The following is a 20,997-nucleotide window of genomic DNA, read 5'->3' on the forward strand; positions in this document are numbered from 1 at the left end:
TCCTCCAGTGTCCCACAATGCCCTCCGTGACTGCTCTGTTCATTGTTTTGAACTCCACTGGCCTGCGTTCCAGCTACAGAGGCATGCTCCCCTCCCATTTCAAATCTCTGGGAAGTTCCGACACCTGAGCATGCCACTCCAGCAGCTAACCGCAAATCATTAATGTGGAATCTTGCTCTCCCCAGCATTAGGAACACAGTGGCTGGTAGGCAGGTGGGGGGGGGGCGTGTGTGCGTGCACGCGCGCAGAGCCGGGAAGAGAGGTGGGGCCTGATGTTGGGGTGTCCCCTTCCCCCTGCATCAAGACTTGTTGCTTCCAGTTGCTGTCTGAACTTAAAAAGACAGTGTGCCCACACACTCACACACACACTCTCTCTCTCTCTCTCTCTCTTATTTCCCTCCCCCCACCCCCATGCACACTCCCTGTCCCACACTCTCCACCCGTCCCCACCCCACACCCTTCAGTTGAAAAGTGGCTGGCAATCTGGTATGTTGCCCATGGAATGATGGGATTTAGAAACCTTCATCATGTAACACTGTACTTGTTGCATGAGGCATTACAAACCCTTCCCAAAGAACCCTGCGGCAGCGAGTTGCACACTGGGACAGCTACCACAGTGCACTGCTCTCCGTTGATGCAAGAGCTGCTAATGTGGATGTACTCTGCTGATATAAGGGGCATAGTGTGGACATGCAACGGCGGTTTAATTAAAGCGGTGGCTGCATGGCGGCATAACTTTTGTTGACAAAACTCTGTAGTATAGACAAGACCTAAGCTCCCAGGCTCATCTTTTGAAAATGTTGTGCAGGTTTCCTGTGAGGATGAGGACAGATCGATTGTTTTGTGAAAAGTGTTCACCCACAGGTGATAGGGTGTTTGTCTTTTATCATTTTTCTGCGTGACTTTGTTCAAGAGCGTAGTGATTGTCTGTCTGGTTTTGCACACATAGTTTTTATTGGGACATTTAATGCACTGGATGAGGCACACCACATGAGATAGGCACATAGATGACTCATGCCTCCTGGGGGGATGGAGGGGGAGGAACATGACTGCCCCATGTGTCTCCTCTGCCCAGTGACCTCCCTACCCTGTGCCCAGCCTAGGGCCACCACGCTCTCCCCACCCCACAAGAGTTATCTTGGGGGATGGGTGGTGGCTCTGTCCTTCTCCCACTGTCTCCACTGCCCCAGCAGATTTGGCCCCTCTCCCTTCCCGCCCAGTAGGCTAAGCATAAATCTGCAGGTGCACTTGACCCCATATGGCCCCCATACATATTGTCTATGCATAGGTATGTGCTGGATCCATAGATCTTGTAAGGTCTGTTGTGGGGGGTGTTGACCATTATAGCAGTGGTTATGTCTGCAGGTTTTGCATCTGTTCTAATGGTCTGGTGCCAATTTGAGTAGGTGTGTCCTGATCTGTAGGGAACTTGCTTCTGATCATGAGCTTGGAGGATTGTTTGAAAGCCAGAAGTGGGGTTTCATGAAAGATTTCTTTCAGGATGGGGTCCCCATCGAGTATCGGTTGTAGTTGTTTGATGATATCTCATATGGGTTCCAGTGTGAGTTGGTAGGTGGGGTAACAACTAGGGGTGTGCAGTCAGGGAGGGGTTTATTTATGTATTGAAGCAATTTATCTTGTGGTATTTGGGTGGCCTGTTTCATGATGCGATCTACTTCTCTGATGGAGTGTCCTTGTTTGGTGAAGGCAGTTTTGAGTGTGTTACGGTGTGTATCCTGGACTTTCTCCTCGGAGCATATTCTGTAGTATCTGAGTGCCTGGCTGTAGATAACCAATTCTTTGGTTTGTTCGAGTTGGTTACTGGACCTGTGAACATAGGTTTGGTGATCTGAGGGTTTCTTATATATGATTGTCTGTAGGATTCCATTGTTGAACCTGATTGTGGTGTCCAGGAAGTTGATGCTAGTGTGGGAGTATTCCAGAGAGAGTTGAATGGACGGGTGGTGGTTGTTGAAGATGTGGTGGAAATTTGAGGTAGTATTAGTTGTTTGTCCAGAAAATGAAAATATCATCAATGTATCTGTTTTATCATTGGACAAATGCACCACATAATCAGAAATTCTACTTCAAGGTTGGCATATTAGGGAGCCATCCTAGTACCCATGTCTGTTCCCATGGTTTGGACAAAGTGTGTGTGTGTGTTGTTGAACGTAAAGTTATTATGGGTGAGGATGAAATTGATGAGTTTGGTGATGTGTTTGGGGTATATATGAGGATTGTCCAGTGTCTTGTAAATATTTGAGGCAGGCAGCTATGCCATCGTTGTGAGGAATGTTAGTGTATAGGGAAGTGGCATCCATGTGGCAAGGATGGTGTTCTGAGGGAGGTGGTAAAGGTTGTGGAGTTTATGGAGGAAGTCAGTTGTGTTGTGGAGGAAGCTGGCCCTTTGTGTGTTGAGTGGTTTGAGGATGGTTTCTTTGATATTCCTTCAGTAAGAGAGCTGTGGCCAGATATTATGGGTCTGCCTGTGTTCCCTTGCTTGTGTATCTTGGGAAGCAAGGAGAAGATCCCTGGTGTGGGTTCATGGGGGATGAGTTTGTAGAGTTTCTCTTGGAGTTGTTTGGCAAAGCATTTGATGAATCCTTAAATTCCTGGGTATGCTGTGGTGTGGGGTGGTCTTTGAGTTTTTTATAGTAGATGGTGTCAGAGAGTAGTAGTCATGGTGGAGGACTTTGACGGCATCCCCTTTGTCTGGTGGTTTGATCGCTATCTGACGGTTAGATTTCAGGGACTGTGAGACTCCATCTCAGTGATGGAGAGATTGAGATGGATGTGATGCTTAAGTATTTCACAGTCAGTTTCTTTCCTGATGCAATCAATGTAATGATTAACAGTGTGTTTTTTTCCACACTCAGTGGTGTCCAGTCAGATGATTCTTTTTTTTCTTATTATTGTCGGTGGGGACATAGTAATTGTGAATAGTGTTCCCTCTAATTTTTTACGTCCATGTGTGGAATGAAGTTTAAGTGTACCAATATTGCTGGTAATGAGTGGCACATCACCTTCAGATTGGTGCACATAACAAAATTCATGTGGTGGGGTTGGGGCCGAGGGGTTCGGAGTGTGGAAGGGGGCTCAGGACTGGGGCAGAGGGTTGGGGTGCAGGGGAGGTGCGGGCTATGGGATGGGGCCGGGGATGAGGGGATTGAGGTGTGGGAGGAGGCTCAGGCCTAGGGCAGAGGGTTGGGATATGAGGGGATGAGGGCTCTGGCTGGGGGTGCGGGCTCTGGTGTGGGACTGGGGATGAGGGGTTCAGGGTGCGGGAGGGGGCAGAGGGTTGGGTGAAGGGGGTGAAGGCTCTGGGGTGGGGCTGGGAATGATGCATGCAGGAGAGGGGGGCCAGAGCTGGGGCAGAGGATTGGGGTGCAGGCTGTGGCGTGGGGCCAGGGATGATGGGTTTGGGGTGTAGGCTGCCCCAGGGCTGTGGCAGGAGAGAGGATTCCCCCCAGCACACTCTTGCCACAGCAGCTCTGGGCCAGGTGAGAGGTGACTCTCCCCGGCCGCAGCAGCTCCAGCGGACCTGGGCTGGGCCAGGCCGAGGGAGGGGCTTCTCTCCCCGGCGCGCCTAGGCTTGGCTGGGGGAAGGGCTCCTCTGCCTCTCCTCCCCAGCAACTCCAGTGGGCCTGGTCCAGGCCAGGGGAGGGGCTCCTCTGCCTGCCTGCGCAGCTTACAGGGAACGTAGATTGTGAGTAGTGGTGTCATTGCTGTGAAAGACTTCTTCTTCTAGCATTCGCCACATGTTAGCATGAATCAGGATGTAGGTACGTCAACAGAAACACTCTCCTCCCTGCATAGCTGTGTCTACAGTGGGGTTTTGCCAGCATGGTTATGTCATCTGGGGGTGTTTTGTTTTGTGTCCCTGTCTCACCCCCCCACTCCTCCCAAGATCTCCTGACCGACATAGTTATCTTGAAAAAACTTTGTAGCGTACCACTGGCCTAAGTTTTCATATCACATCTGAGAATTTTTTAGTTATCTTTTAATTTGGATTATATTGTGACCCACAGTAGTTACAGCTCAGAGTCTGAAGCTTTATGAGAGGAGACATCCTTACAAATGTGCAGTTGCGATATTTTTAACTAATGTTGAGGCAAAAAGTCTGGTATTTAAAAAGAGAGAGAGAGTCTCTTTTCATTGTATTTTAAGTTCTTTTTCAACCTGTATATGCTTAAGGGGGAAACTTTGCCACCAAACTAAGTAGTGAGAACTATGTATGACACATGTGCATTGATATAAATGTATTTTAATATATATAAACAGTGAGAAACTCACATGTAGCGATGCCTAGCCACCTAATATCCTTCCTAAATTTTACGTGCCTGTGGCACAGCTGAAATGTACTTTCCTTCTGAAGTGGAGGACAGCAACAGCATTCTGAATGACACTGAAGGGGAGAGGAAATGTTGGCCATAGACACATGGGCAAACTCTCAGGAAAACTGTTATGGATGTTTACTGTCAACAGAGCAGTCAGGCCCTCCATATTATTTTACATTATTTTTATGCAAATGTAATGCAATGACCCGTGTCATATTGATAGCACAGAAGACCAAAATTCTCATTTTATCCACAGAGTAAGTAAAACACAAGCAGCAAATTGCTAATATCCGTATGCTGTTTGCCAACTCTGATATGGAGGAATGATTTCTAGGGGTTAGAAGTTAGTTCATTTTACATATTTTTTCAATCTGTGGCTTCTCTACTGTTATGGCCACTAAGGGTATAAGTTCTGGTCGTGGTCTCAATGACGTGGTTCACTGTCCACTAAGAATGGAAGTTAGACTACCAAACTGATTTCACATAGGCCATTGAGCAAGGATTTCAGTTTGTAAAGGTCCGGTATTTTTCATTCTACTTCCTGCAGGAAATATGCTTGCTACTTAGTTTCCTGTATAGACGTTTAGTTTTCAGTTTACTACAAAAGAAATAAAATTTTAAAAAATAGTCATTCATTGGTGCCAGGAGCACCATTGTTATTTTACACATAGAGTTAAGCATACTGAGTAATTTGTTCAAAGCTTAAACAAACAGGTTGTCTCTATAACTGTGATGCAAGGGAAATCTCTCCTATGTATGCATTTTCCTGTAGTTCGAGGCTAAAGGGGTACTCTGGTCATGAAAAGCATGTAAAATTAATGGGAATCTAGCTGTGAGATGTAAACTATTTACATTCTAGACTTCATCTGTATCTCTTATGCACCATTTATGTGGACAAAGGAATCAGCTGACAGTGTCGCACACTGCCACTTAAAATTAGTCTGTCTAGAGGAATTCAGCTTTGCAGCCCTGACTAATACATAATTTCACTCTTCTTCTGCAGTAGCTAACGTGAGAGTCCTTTCTATTTTGAGATTTCTTTAATGTTTAAATCCCCCTTTGTCTTTTGGAAATCCAGTCATGGCATGGCAACATTTTATTTTTTTTAAATTAAAGTCAGCAGATTTTTGTCATCACCTTGGCTTATTATTTTCTAAAGATCAGTTTTTTGAATATTCATTTCATCTTTGGATTTAGAAGTGTATTTATTCATGTTCAAAGAATATATTCAAATAAGGGTACTAAAGGTGACTTTGAGGGATGATCCTTTACAGTCATGGAAACAAATTCTTGAATTTGTTACAACTTTTTAAAATGTTTCTTTGAGGATTTTAAAAGGAAATTCAGATACTATTTTAGTAATTACAATCTTAAAAATAAAGATTTACAGCAAATAGTATTCAGAAAAGTTTAATGCAATGAACAAAAATAAAAAATAAGACGAAGAAAATGTGTTAATTTAAACTTTCTTAAAATAAACATTCCTTTTTTAAAAAAAATTTTTTTTCAGGTACCAGACACAGCTACCAACTCAGAACCATTAAAAAAAAAAAAAAGTCAAGTTGTCAGAGTTAAGACTAGAACACTAAACTATTTCACCAATGTAATTCCATATGAACTTTTTTACTTATTGGTATGGTGCAAAAAAATTTTTTTTAAATATTGAGGAGATGACACATAGCAAACGTATCTGAAATAGGTTTTAGATTTCATTGCTGCCTTAAAAGTGAGCTGTGAGCAGGTGGGAAGACAAAAGAGAACACTCTAAACCTTCAGCCAACAGAATGAGGGCAAATATGCAGGTTTGGAACCACACTGCTGTGCTTGACTTACAGAAGCATTTGAATGTGGAGGTAGTTAAACTGTTTTCAAGCTTAAAATATTTGCATCGTATCTAAAATCAGACCTTGTCATTGGTCACAGCATCCCATTTCCTTATAGGATGAGGAAAAAGAATGTGCCCTTACGATACTCATAGTTTGTCCTCTCTTCTCACCCACCATATATTGGAATGCATGAGAGAGCTAAGCCAGCTGCACTAAGGTAGGGCTGAACACGTATGCATCTCTGAATATGACTCCTGTATCCAAATTTGTCAGAATGCCGAATTTCAGAGCAGTACTAGGGTATGGAACTGATGCAGCCCTGCTTCCAAAGGCAAGAATAGGCTTAATATTTCCCCCTGCTGACAACCTTTGAATTTCAAAATAGTGTTGTATATCAGAGGAGGCAGTTTATAGTGTGAATTTTCTGAATCTTAATTTAGAAGTTATCTCAAATGCAAAAAATTAATAGAAATGTGCTCCAAGCTGTATGAAAACATTTTTAAAATTCACTTCTGTTGTAACTAGAAGTCTGGAATGAGAGTTAAAAAAGTTTGGCTTTTGAAAGTAAATTATGAAATGGGTTATTTTCTCCTCAAACAGGCCACTCTGATTGAAACTTCTCCACATCCTTGGAGCAGTTGAATGCCTCTTTATTTCTTCACCTACAATTAATGAACTAGCAAAATACTGAATATGGAATCAAAAATTTTGCAAGTCTATTTCAGTTTGTGGTTTGAGACCTAAACCTGGTTGGAAACTGAGATGATTTCCTCCCCCCCCCCCGCCCCAATTGAAAATGTTGACTTTTTAGTGAACAATCGAAAACTGAAAATTTTCAGCCAAAAACTTTCAGCTGAAAACCAAAATTCTTGATTTAGAAATGCTGTAATGGTGCCTCATGGGAGTTTTCATTCAGATGCCTCATTCCCCTATTCTATTCTGTAGGCTGGGCTCCCTGACTGGAATACACCTGCCATGATGCACCATGGTCTCCTCTGTTGCTGAGCTGCCGTGATGCAGCATGGGAGTTCCTGGCTGCAGTGCATCATGGAAGATGTTGTCTGGCTGGGAAGAGAATGGGACATGAGACAACAAAGTAGCATTTCTGAAATGAAATTTTTTGGGTTTTGGTTAAATTTCTTAAGTTTTCAACTGAAAACCAACAACTTTTTGGTTTTTGGGTGTTCATTTTTTATGAAAAGCCAAACTTTTCCAAGGAAAAGAGACTCTTTTTGCGAAAAGCTTTTTGTCAAAAACACAATTTTCCATCAAACAGTTGATAAAAACTTTTGGCCAGCTCAGTTGATACCCAGTTATACCTGTGTCTTCTCAGTGATTGCATGTTGGGGAAAAACGTGTATCAGTAATATAAATATGGATTTGTGTATTTTGATATGTGAGCACTTGAGGAAATACAAGTATTGTGGAGCTCCACGCATCTGAATTTCACATTCCATATTTTAAATGGATGGTTATTTTTAATATACATTAAAAGAAATAGTAATGCTTCCTTCAGGAATTACAGATATGTTCCCACAGCAACTGTAACTCAGCCACTTTGCACAACACAGCACACAATGATTGATTGTTTTCAAGGTCAGGCTTGACATTGAAACAATGATTGATTGGATGCCTTCAAATACTTTAGCTTCCTATGACCAAAACAGTCACCACAGGTCCTTCTTGGACATAGCTGTGGGGAAGAGAGAGGCGGCAGCCCTTCTTACCCATAACCGGCATACAGGTGCATAGAATCATAGAATATCAGGGTTGGAAGAAGGGACCTCAGGAGGTCATCTAGTCCAACCCCCTGCTCAAAGCAGGACCCATCCCCAACTAAATCATCCCAGCCAGGGTTTTGTCAAGCCTGACCTTGAAAACCTCTAAGGAAGGAGATTCCATCACCTCCCTAGGGAACCCATTCCAGTGCTTCACCACCCTCCTAGTGAAAACATTTTTCCTAACATCCAACCTAAACCTCCCCCACTGTAACTTGAGACCATTACTTGTTCTGTCATCTGCTACCACTGAGAACAGTCTAGATCCATCCTCTTTGGAACCCCCTTTCAGGTAGTTGAAAGCAGCTATCAAATCCCTCCTCATTCTTCTCTTCTGTAGACTAAACCATCCCAGTTCCCTCAGCGTCTCCTCACAAGTCATGTGCTCCAGCCCCCTAATAATTTTTGTTGCCCTCTGCTGGACTCTTTCCAATTTTTCCACATCCTTCTTGTAATGTGGGGCCCAAAACTGGACAGAGTACTCCAGATGAGGCCTCACCAATGTCAAATAGAGGGGAATGATCATGTCCCTCGATCTGCTGGCAATGCCCCTATTTATACAGCCCAAAATGCTGTTACTCTTCTTGGCAACAAAGGCACACTGTTGACTCGTATCCAGCTTCTTGTCCACCGTAACCCTCGGTCCTTTTCTGCAGAACTGCTGCCTGGCCGTTCGGTCCCTATTCTGTAGCAGTGCATGGGATTCTTCCATCCTAAGTGCAGGACTCTGCACTTGTCCTTGTTGAACCTCATCAGATTTCTTTTGGCCCAATCCTCTAATTAGTCTAGGTCCCTCTGTATCCTATTCTTACCCTCCAGTGTATCTACCACTCCTCCAAGTTTAGTGTCATCTGCAAACTTGCTGAGGGCGCAGTCCACGCCATCATCCAGATCATTAATGAAGATATTGAACAAAAGCGGCCCCAGGACTGACCCTTGGGGCACTCCGCTTGATACTGGCTGCCAACTAGACATGGAGCCGTTGGTCACTACCCATTGAGCCCAACGATCTAGCCAGCTTTCTATCCACCTTTAGAGTCCATTTGTGCAGCCCATACTACTTTAACTTGCTGACAAGAATACTGTGGGAGACCATATCAAAAGCTTTGCTAAAGTCAAGGAATAAAACATCCACTGCTTTCCCTTAATCCACAGAGCCAGTTATCTCATCATAGAAGGCAATTAGGTTGGTCATGTATGACTTGCTCTTGGTGAATCCATGCTAACTGTTCCTGATCACTTTCCTCTCCTCTAAGTGCTTCAGAATTGATTCCTTGAGGACCTGCTCCATGATTTTTCCAGGGACTGAGGTAAGGCTAACTGGTCTGTAGTTCCCCGGATCCTCCTCCTCCCCTTTTTTAAAGATGGGCACTACATTAGCCTTTTTCCAGTCTTCCGGGACCTCCCCTGGTCACCATGAGTTTTCAAAGATAATGGCCAATGGCTCTGCAATCACATCCGCCAACTCCTTTAGCACCCTCGGATGCAGTGCATCCAGTCCCATGAACTTGTGCTCATCCAGCTTTTCTAAATAGTCCCGAACCACTTCTTTCTCTACAGATGGCTGGTCACCTCCTCCCAATGCTGTGCTGCCCAGTGCAGCAGTGTGGGAGCTGACCTTGTTCGTGAAGACAGAGGCAAAAAAAGCACCGAGTACATTAGCTTTTTCCACATCCTCTGTCACTTGGTTGCCTCTCTCATTCAGGAAGGGGCCCACATTTTCATAGAATATCAGGGTTGGAAGGGACCTCAGGAGGTCATCTAGTCCAACCCCCTGCTCACAGCAGGACCAATCCCCAATTAAATCATCCCAGCCAGGGCTTTGTCAAGCCTGACCTTAAAAACTTCTAAGGAAGGAGATTCTACCACCTCCCTAGGTAACGCATTCTAGTGTTTCACCACTCTCCTAGTGAAAAAGTTTTTCCTAATATCCAACCTAAACCTCCCCCTCTACAACTTGAGACCATTACTCCTTGTCCTGTCATCTTCTACCACTGAGAATAGTCTAGAACCATCCTCTTTGGAACCCCCTTTCAGGTAGTTGAAAGCAGCTATCAAATCCCTCCTCATTCTTCTCTTCTGCAGACTAAACAATCCCAGTTCCCTCAGCCTCTCCTCATAAGTCATGTGTTCCAGTCCCTTAATCATTTTTGTTGCTCTCCGCTGGACACTCTCCAATTTATCCACATCCTTCTTTTAGTGTGGGGCCCAAAACTGGACAGAGTACTCCAGATGAGGCCTCACCAATGTCGAATAGAGAGGAACGATCACGTTCCTCGAGCTGCTGGCTATGCCCCTACTTATACATCCCAAAATGCCATTACCCTTCTTGGCAACAAGGGCACACTGCTGACTCATATCCAGCTTCTCGTCCACTGTCACCCCTAGGTCCTTTTCTGCAGAACTGTTGCCTAGCCGTTTGGTCCCTATTCTGTAGCAGTGCATGGGATTCTTCCGTCCTAAGTGCAGGACTCTGCACTTGTCCTTGTTGAACCTCATCAGATTTCTTTTGGCCCAATCCTCCAATTTGTCTAGGTCCCTATGTATCCTATCCCTACCTGCCACTGTATCTACCACTCCTCTTAGTTTATTACCATCCGCAAATTTGCTGAGAGTGCAATCCACACCATCCTCCAGATCATTTATGAAGATATTGAACAAAACCGGCCCCAGGACTGACCTTGGGGCACTCCACTTGATACCGGCTGCCAACTAGAAATGGAGCCATTGATCACTACCCGTTGAGCCCGACAATCTAGCCAGCTTTCTATCCACCTTATAGTGTATTCATCCAGCCCATACTTCTTTAACTTGCTGACAAGAATACTGTGGGAGACCGTGTCAAAAGCTTTGCTAAAGTCAAGAAACAATACATCCACTGCTTTCTCTTCATCCACAGAAACAGTAATCTCATCATAGAAGGCGATTAGTTAGGCATGACCTTCCCTTGGTGAATCCATGCTGACTGTTCCTGATCACTTTCCTCTCGTGTAAGTGCTTCAGGATAGCCTTTCCTTGGCTTTCTTTTTGTTGCTAACATACCTGAAGAAACCCTTCATGTTACTCTTAACATCTCTTGCTAACTGCAACTCCAGGTGTGATTTTGCCTTCCTGATTTCACTCCTGCATGCCTGAGCAATATTTTTATACTCCTCCCTGGTCATTTGTCCAATCTTCCACTTTTTGAAAGCTTTTTTGTGTGTGTTTAAGATCAGCAAGGATTTCACTGTTAAGCCAAGCTGGTCGCCTGCCATATTTACTAGTCTTCCTACACGTCGGGATGGTTTGTTCCTGCAACCGCCATAAGGATTCTTTTAAAATACAGCCAGCTCTCCTGGACTCATTTCCCCCTCATGTTATTCTCCCAGGGGATCCTGCCCATCAGTTCCCTGAGGGAATCAAAGACTGCTTTTTCTGAAGTCCAGGATCCGTATTCTGCTACTTTCCTTTCTTCCTTCTGTCAGGATCCTGAACTCGACCATCTCATGGTCAGTGCCTCCCAGGTTCCCATTCACTTTTGCTTCCCCTACGAATTCTTCTCCGTTTGTGAGCAGCAGGTCAAGAAGAGGTCTGCCCCTAGTTGGTTCCTCCAGCACTTGCACCAGGAAATTGTCCCCTACACTTCCCAAAAACTTCCTGGATTGTATGTGCACTGCTGTATTTCTCTCTCTGCAGATATCAGGGTGAGTTGAAGTCTCCCATGAGAACCAGGGCCTGCAGTCTAGTAACTTCTGTTCGTTGCCAGAAGAAAGCCTCATCCACCTCATCCTCCTGGTCTGGTGGTCTATAGCAGACTCCCACCATGACATCACCCTTGTTGCTCACACTTCTAAACTTAGTCCAGAGACTCTCAGGTTTTTCTGCAGTTTCATACCGGAGCTCTGAGCAGTCATACTGCTCTCTCACATACAATGCAACTCCCCCACCTTTTCTGCCCTGCCTGTCCTTCCTGAACAGTTTATATCCATCCATGACAGTACTCCAGTCATGTGAGTTATCCCACCAAGTCTCTGTTGTTCCAATCACATCATAATTCCTTGACTGTGCCAGGACTTCCAGTTCTCCCTGCTTGTTTCCCAGGCTTCTTGCATTTGTGTATAGGCACTTAAGATAACTCGCTGATCGTCCTGCTTTCTCAGTATGATGCAGGAGTCCTCCCCTCTTGCACTCTCCTGCTCGTGTTTCCTCCCAGTATCCCAATTCCCAACTTACCTCAGGGCTTTGGTCTCCTTCCCCTGGTGAACCTAGTTTAAAGCTCTCCTCCCTAGGTTAGCCAGCTTGCTTGCGAAGATGCTCTTCCCTCCCTTTGTTAGGTAGAGCCCGTCTCTACAAAGCACTACTTCTTCTTGGAACACCATCCCATGGTCAGAGAATCCAAAGCCTTCTCTCTGACACCACCTGTGTAGCCATTCGTTGACTTCCACAATTTGACAGTCCCTACCCAGGCCTTTTCTTTCCACAGGGAGGATGGACGAGAACACCACTTGCGCCTCAAACTTCTTCGCAGAGCCGCATAGTCTGCAGTGATCCGCTCAAGGTCATTCTTGGCGGTAGCATTGGTGCCCATGTGGAGAATCAGGAAGGGGTAGCAATCTGAGGGCTTGTTGAGTCTCTGCAATCTTTCGGTCACATCGTGAATCCTAGCTACTGGCAAGCAGCAGACTTCTCGGTTTTCCCGGTTGGGGCGGCAGATAGATGACTCAGTTCCCCTGAGGAGGGAGTCCCTGACCACCACCACCAGCCTCCTTCTCTTGGGAGTGGCAGTCATTGAACCCCCATCCCTAAGACAGTGCATCTCATGCCTTCCAATCGGTGGAGTCTCCTTCTGCTCCCTTCCCTCAGATGTATCATCTAGTTCACTCTCCACATTAGTACCTGTGGAGAGAACATGAAAACGGTTGCTCATCTGCATTGCTGGTACATGGACGCTCCTCTTTCTTCTTCTGGAGGTCACATGCTGCCAAATTCCTTCACTGTCCCTGCTGCGCAGCCTGCTCTGATTCTTCATAATGTTGTGCCCCTAGAAGCATATCCTGACGTCTGTCCAGGAAATCTTCAGTTTCTCTTATACAACGCAAGGTTGATACTTGTTTATCCAGACCTTGAACCTTCTCTTCCAATATGGAAACCAGCTTGCACTTTGTACAGACAAAGTCGCTTCTGTCCTGTGGAAGAAAGACAAACATGGCACATTCTGTGCTGGTAACAACAGCTGAACTCTCACCATCCATATTACATTCCTTCTAAGAGTTTCCTCAGCTGTTGCAGTAACTACTCAGTGAAGCCTGCAAGATGAACACCTCAGTGGCCTCTCCCCAGGCGAACTCCCAAGCAAACTCCCTCTGTTAGCCTCTCCGCTGTTCGCAGTTGTCACTTTCTCTCTGTGGTAGTGGCCTTGCTCTAAGGGTCCAGATAATATTTTTTTAATCAAAATCAAATTGGTTTAAAATAAATAAATAAAACAAAAGATCCATTTTAAGCAGAGATGGCTCAGAACTCAACTTCCAGGCAGAGGAAGGAATTCATATTGAGTTTCTCAAATATGAACCACCTCCTATGGTTTTAGCTGTGGGAAGAAGAAACCTTTATTCAGACTCAGGTGCAGCTGAAATATTATGAGAATGACTGCCATTTCACTGGGAATCTTGAAAAGTTCATCTTATGAGATTGTCTATTTTTTTTGTCAGAAGAATGTAAAAATAGCTCATTTTGGCACCATTAAACCTGAACGCTCTCTGTTTTTCTAGTTCAGACACCAGCCTAAATCTCATTTGGATGTGCATCTGAATACCACCTGCTGTTTTCTTGGCTGTATCTGAAAATCAGAAAAAGGCAGAGGATAAGTTTAAACACCAGTCGTCCTTGAGGATATATAAAAATCCTTCAAGATGATCTGTGAAATGCATTGTATAATTGCATACAACTACATAGGGTATGGCTGAGAGCTCTGTTGCCTAACAGCCAAAGCTATACCTTCCAAACCACATGTTGTGGTGTCATCTCCTAGAGGGAATAATATGGTCTGTTCCAGAGAATTGCAAATTATAGCCATTTAAGCACAGGTGGATATAATTGTGAAAAGATGTTAGTGCATTACAGTTGTCAAAGTACATATTAGCTTTTCATTAAAAGGCTTGGTTGGTGTTATAATTCAAAATGTTCTTCTGTTTTTCCTGATACAAAATACATATTTGATATTTAATTTAAATTGCATCTTGTGTGATATAAAACTTCCTTGTGCAATGTTAGCTTAAGCATGGAGCAAGTGGTCTTCATGGATATTTTCTAGTTAACTTTTGTATAGTTAGAGTTCAGGGAACACCTTCTGCCACAGGGTTCTATTCCAATGCAAATAACAGTTCATTCTTGGGAGTCTATTTGAGCAAGAAGTATCTGAGATCTTAATTTAAAGATTAGTATAATCTTTAACAAATACAAACAACCTTAAATACCAAAAAGAGGATAGATTTTATGCAATGAATTTTAGTAGTAACAATACTTCACACATTCAGAATACTTTAAACACTAATTCTAAAATAAATACTGTAGGTTTCCTATCTCAAGGTGGTTCTCTCTTCTGACTTTTTGCATCCCTAAATATTTTGATGAATGTGATTTTTTTTAATTAATTTAACTTTGGCAGATATAGATGTTTTATTCAAATCCATATAAGTTCTTATGTGTGTTTATCAGTATAGTATTTGAATTTAACTTCAGTTATTGAATCACAACTTTTAATTATAGTGGAAACCTGATTTCTGGAGGTCTTGGATGCCCAAAACCTTTCAAGAACTGCGGGAGGCATCAGGTCAACAGGTTTTGAAGTCCTGTGTTAGCTTTTTTTTTTTTTTTTTTTTTGAGAAGCTGATTGGGTGGCCCAGCAGAGCTAATAGGGGAGGGCTGTCATAATCCCAAAGCAAAGTGCATAGAATTTCATTTTCAGAGACTCCTTGCAGTCTCCTTATTTGGCAGAGGTAATATGCACTAGAAGAGTAAGGCAGCACAGGTCTTGCATTTGGGGCTGATTTTTCTGACTGCAGTATATAGGGTACTGGAGTCAGGAGAGGAAACTAAATTCTGACGTACCAGGACTGCATTTGTAGTTTAGCAGCTGAACAGAACAAGCCAAGGATTTTTTGTTTAGGGTAAATTTAATTGGATTATAACTACAAATACAATATTTACTAATCCAAAAACGGCATTCGGGTCTTTCTGCCACCCGTTCAACAGAATCTTTACTATGAGGTAAGAAAATCAGGTGCATCTGTGTAGATTCTGATAAGAATCATCCCAAACCTTTCCCCAAATCTTGAACTAAATATTTGCTGTTTGTTTTACATGGATGGCATTCAGCTACTGTGGTAATGAGGAGCAGTATAAAAAACTAACATGTATAGATTTTTTTTTCGTTTCTATCTTCTAGGCTTTGTGTTCCATCCAGGAAAGAAAACACAGTAACCAAACATACTGTAAGAGAGACTGTTCAGTCAAAATGTCCAAATGAATTTTGCAGACCAAAAATATTACAATGTACGGACAAGCATCCACATTTTGGTGTGCTTAGCTTAATCTCTGAACTGTGAGGTTATTTAATAACAAGTGGAAATATTGGTTAAAACCAGAGCATTCTTAACATTTGGGGCTAATTTTTCTGACTGAAGTATGTAGAGTATTGAAGTCTGCCTATGAGTTTAAACACCATGCCTCCACCCCAAAAAAATGAATTGACCAATGAAATATGATCATAATGAGTTAGTGGTGGATGGTGAGGGACTACTATAGTCCAGGGGTGAGCAAACTATGGCCTGGGGACTGCATCCGGCCCTTCAGATGTTTTAATCCGACCCTCTAACTCCCGCCGGGAAACAGGGTCCGGCGCTCCAGCCAGGGAGCGGGGCTGGAGGCTTGACCTGCTCTGCACATGCCGTGGCTCCGCACAGCTCCCAGAAACAGCAGCATGCCCCCGCTCCGGCTTCTACATGTAGGGGTAGCCAGGGGGCTCTGCACGCTGTTCCTACCCAAGTGCCGCCCCCACAGCTCCCACTGGCTGGGAACCAAGGCTGCAGAGACTGGGCAGTGCGCAGAGCCACCTGGCTGAGCCTCTGCATAGGAGCTGGAGAGGGAACATGCCACTGCCACTGCTTCCAGGAGCTGCTTGAGGTAAGTGCTGCCTGGAGTTTGCACCCCTGACCCCCTCCCTTGCCCCAACCCCCTGTCCCAGCCCTGAACCCCCTCCCACTCTCTGAACCCCTCAGTCCCAGCCCGGAGCAACCTCCTTCACCCCAACCCCTCAGTCCCAGCCCCAGCCCGGAGCCCCCTCCTGCACCCTGAACTCCTCATTTCTGGCTCCACCCCAGAGCCCTCACCCCTCCTGCACCCCAACCCCCAATTTTGTGAGCATTCATGGCCTGCCATACAATTTTCATACCCAGATGTGGCTCTCAGGCCAAAAAGTTTGCCCACCCCTGATATAGTCTCTTCCAAGTGTTCAGTTTCAAGCAAAAAAAAAAAAAAAGCCATTCTTCACAGTAACTACTTCAAAATTCTACTTGAGCTCCTCTTAACTGCTGCCTCCCCAATAAAACTTGGGAATGCAAATAGGCCTAGCCAGGTGCCCTTTGAGTCAGTGCCCCGACTGAGAATCTTCTGCTAGCAGTCCTCCTGTGTTTTGAGAGGAATGCTAGCACAAGCAGTTGCTACAGAATTGTGTGAAGAAAGGAACTCTCTATAAGGTAGGTAGGGTCGAAACTATGAAGGTGAAAGCCAATATCAAAACAGTGAGTGGGAAATCATCTGGTAGTTACACCAAATTATTCAGCACAGGTGTAACACAGACTACTGGAAATCCCCCACAACTGGGCAGCTGCATTCAATACTAACTGTAATTACCAAATGGTCTTAAGATCTAATTTAGTGTAGTAGCATTGCAGTAATTTAGCTTTGAGGTGACAAAGGTATGAATGACTGTGGTGGTGAAAAGCAAAGGCATTAAGCATAACTGATTAAAAACTATTTTGTCAGACTATCCTGAGCAGCTGGGATCCAAGAATACCCCCTATTTACTAAAACAATGTCAAATTATATACATTATTAAATATAAATCAGTGGACTCTACTGCATAGAAAACTTTGACAAACCCATTTCATATTATTATTTTGCTGTCTGTTTTATGAAAATAAATGCTAGTTGCACTTCTTGAACAGTAGTCAAACAAGAGGACATGTACTTTTTTTTTTTTAATTGACTGATCTCCATGCTCACATTTTGCATTTCAAAGTTTAAGGAAACTAATGCCAAAACTTTTATTCTCTTTATTCCAAAATTTAACCTGTTAGGGATACGTGTTAAGAATATCTGAGGCTTAACTTTATACTGTACAAAAGCTTGTCTCAATATCTCAGTACTCTCAACTAAAATAAAAATTTGATTTAAAATATGATATCTTATTAGCAGAGTATTTGTGGGTCAGAAGGCACTCCAATTCTCAATCCATACTCTTTCAGTTGTTTACAGCTTTCCCTCAAGATTATCTTATTTCAGCTGTTTTTTAGAGGGGAGGTTTAAAGACAGTCTGAGCCTTTGAGTGGTCTAAGCATGAGAAAATTTCATTATCTAAAACAAGTAGTAATCTTTTATGTATGTGGCAATTTAAATGTCCAAATTCAGTAAATCATGGGTCTTCAATGAGGACTGCGTATGTTAGGAGATTTGATTTAAAAATATATTTAGGAAATAAAGCTACAGTATGAATGAATGAGAATATACATTTTTCCCTTCCCAACATATGTATGTTCAGGATAGAAATTTTCAGATTATCTGCATGCAGGTTGTCTTTTCATGGACCTTCCCAGATAGTATTTTCCCCCTTGTATATCATCTGAAACTGCCTCAACACCATCACTTTATTTAAGATGACGAATACTTGTAAGAGCACAAATAGAGATCTATTATAGTTGTGGGCTAATCTTCCACAATTTTTTCTGTTTTTTCCAGCCATTCTGTGTTTGTTTGGAAACTTTAATGTATATAAAGAAAACAAACTTTCTGAAGACTTTTTTTCTCCATTGTGATATCAACACTGTATGCACCATCAAAACAAAAATGAGTGATCGTGGGGAAGCCTGCTTTCTCCATGTGATCCTATGGCAGGATTCCTTATGAAAGCATTTTATTATTGGATTAACTTCAGTACAGTTAGCAACAATATTACATGTTTATTGCCATCTATGTATTGGGACAAAGTAATTCAGAATCTTCGTGAATTATCAAAACCATTTGCTTACAAAATATTTGCAGTTCTCAGATTTTCTTTTTTTGTGTTCTCTGTTTTGACCCATCTTTCAAAAGTTTTCATCTTTTTTTTTTCTTTTTCTTTTTGTGCCTTTGTCCTTTCCAAGGTTATGCCTTTTTGCTGTTCCAGGAAGAAAGCTCTGTACAAGCGCTGATAGATGCCTGTCTAGAAGAAGATGGAAAACTTTACCTATGTGTGTCAAGCCCCACCATCAAGGACAAACCAGTAAGCAGTGTTCAGAGTGCCTTGGCTCTTAACCAACTTCCCCTTGCCAATTCAAAAGCAAATAAATATGCAAGCATTTTCCCCCGGTGTAACTGGTTATGTTGGTGCTCCTTTACTAGGCTTACCTTCTTACGTTAGCATAATTTGGCTTCTTCAGAAGCTAATGAATGCCACTGTTTAATTAAACTTTTATGTTGGTACTTCCAGTACCATATGGTAACAGAATGTTTCCTGTTACTCATTTTTTTTATAGGTGACATTGTAAGGTTTTTTTTATAGGTGACATTCTTTGCCTATACAGTTTTTTTTTTTAAAAGCCCCTATGATTTAAAAAAGAAAACTCTTTAATAATTTAGGCAGCCTTGCGAGTACTTCATTGCTTTCAATTCTGCATATGCTAGCTAAGGAATTTACAATCTTTCATGCCTTTCACTTACTGTAGCAAGTTTGCTTTGACCCAAATTTGGTTTCTAAAGAAAGGTTTATTAAAACCAGTGAAAAGCATATAGTTGTACACTTCTGATGGACAAATGAGGAGTAAGATAATACCAGAAAGAAGGAAAACATGTTTGAAGTATATTCTTGCTGAGTCATTTTGCTAGAGCTAATCAAATTTTAACTGGATCCTTCTAAAGGGATTTTTTAAATCAACATATGTTCAGGCAGGTTTTCATTGGTATAGAAAATTAAATATATTTTCTTCTAGTTAACATCCCTCAAAATGTGTTGCTGGTTGAATGTCTGATACCTTTTAGTATTTTCCCCCTTTTTTTATTCTAAATTGCTTCCATAAAGACTCCCTATAATCAAGGATGAACAATTATCCCTATTACTGCTGAATCTGTTAAAAATGAGCTATTGGAAAAGACCTAGTTACTAAGATCCTGTTTTTAATTTTATTTAGAAAGTAAAGTGGCATTGTAAATGTAACCCTGGCTTTTGGTATGTAAAAACCAAGCATTTTTATGTTGTCTGCAATCAGAAATGAGTTGGTGGATAACCGCTTCAGCTGCTTGCATATAATGGTGCATTACATACGTGATACAATTTCCACTATAGCACAACTGGCTCATATTACTCAGGGTTGAGCTAGAATAGAGACTTAATCTTGTTAAATTAAACAAAGTGGTCCATCCTGTTTATAACTGCCAATGGGACATTAAATCCTGGAGGTAGAGACTTCTTCTGTACTACCAGTCTTTAAAGTGGACAGGTTTACATAAAGAGGGGCTAAAAACTGCATGTGTGGTGGTGGTTTTAAGATAAATAGTTGCTACTTTATTAATTTACAGGAATGACAACATCAGTTTAGGCTATTAATGTAAAGTATTTCTCTAAACATGTAATCTGGGCCTAACTTTCTTCTGCAAGGGGTAATGGCAATCATTTACCACCTGTTTACATCTGTAATCATGTGCACAACTATTTATCACCTCTTCCAATTTTCTTTTTAATTGGACATACTGTATTTAGTCAATGGGGCTAGTCAAGTAAGTAAAGTAGTGTATGTGCTTAATATCTTGCAGATTGGGGCCTTCTTCTTTATAGAATTGTAATTATTATTATATACGTTAAAGTTAATATACTATATGCATAATCCTTCCAGAGTAGTCCTTAACCAAATTCATATAAAAGGCTCACAGGGGCCATTTTGAATCAAAAGATTAGACCTTGCGTGGGTGAATGAAAATTGCAATGCAATGGCAAATGGAAATGATGCTTACACATTTCACTTATTCAGGGGGTTGTAGTGGTGAGCAGGCTTATCCAAGTAGCTTTTGAGCAGAATTCTGAGTTCTGTACAATCTGAAGACTTTCTGTCTAACTGTCCACTATCTGGTTGCTTAACTAAACTGAACAAGTGCACTTACATTTCTGCAATCCTCTTATTTTAAACACAGGAATTAATTCCACTTCCTCTTCCCTCTTTTTCAACTTTTAAAATTATATGTGACTAGAAGAAAGCTGAATGTTCAGCCTGCATCCTCAAGTTCACTCTGTAAATGATAAAGCTCTGAATGTCCTTTTATATATTCCATATCCTAATAAAGGAGGCTGGAGGAGGAAGCAGATTAGGGAGAGAATGGGGTAGCTGCATTTGCAAGAGGAAATCTAACTCAAGCCTGGCCTCTAGAGGTGATAAATATACTGTCCACCTTTTTCAAGTAAACACTGTAAGGCGTACCTTTCTGAATACCTACATAGATAAATGATGTACTTGCATCGTTTTTACTTTCACATTCTATCATTTTACTATTTTATCTTAAAAAAAATGTGAATATAGGTATGTACATATATTCTAATCAGATTTTACATATGTAAATATTTAGCAGCTGATTCTTATTACTTTGTGTAGGGTAAGTTAGCAATGAAGTAAAGAAAAAGTTGACCTCTTTCTTTCAGGTGCAAATTCGACCTTGGAACCTAAGTGACAGTGATTTTGTAATGGATGGTTCTCAGCCATTGGACCCGAGAAAAACTATCTTTGTAGGGGGAGTTCCACGTCCCCTCCGAGCTGGTGAGTTGAAATAGAAGAAAAG

At 42.4% G+C, this 20,997-nt stretch overlaps 1 protein-coding gene across 10 annotated transcripts in view; it reads left to right on the forward strand.

Annotated features, from left to right (window-relative positions):
* The window catches only part of CPEB3 (cytoplasmic polyadenylation element binding protein 3), a 189,742-nt gene that overhangs the window by 143,304 nt on the left and 25,441 nt on the right, over positions 1-20,997 (forward strand). For all 10 annotated transcript variants that reach the window (XM_073353901.1, XM_073353906.1, XM_073353907.1 and 7 more), the window contains 2 exons: positions 18,339-18,457; positions 20,861-20,975. In XM_073353901.1, the coding sequence (XP_073210002.1) occupies positions 18,339-18,457; positions 20,861-20,975 (234 nt within the window). The remainder of the gene's footprint in view (positions 1-18,338; positions 18,458-20,860; positions 20,976-20,997) is intronic.

Source organism: Lepidochelys kempii, chromosome 7 (assembly GCF_965140265.1).
Source record: "Lepidochelys kempii isolate rLepKem1 chromosome 7, rLepKem1.hap2, whole genome shotgun sequence".
In the NCBI taxonomy this organism is placed as follows: domain Eukaryota; kingdom Metazoa; phylum Chordata; order Testudines; family Cheloniidae; genus Lepidochelys; species Lepidochelys kempii.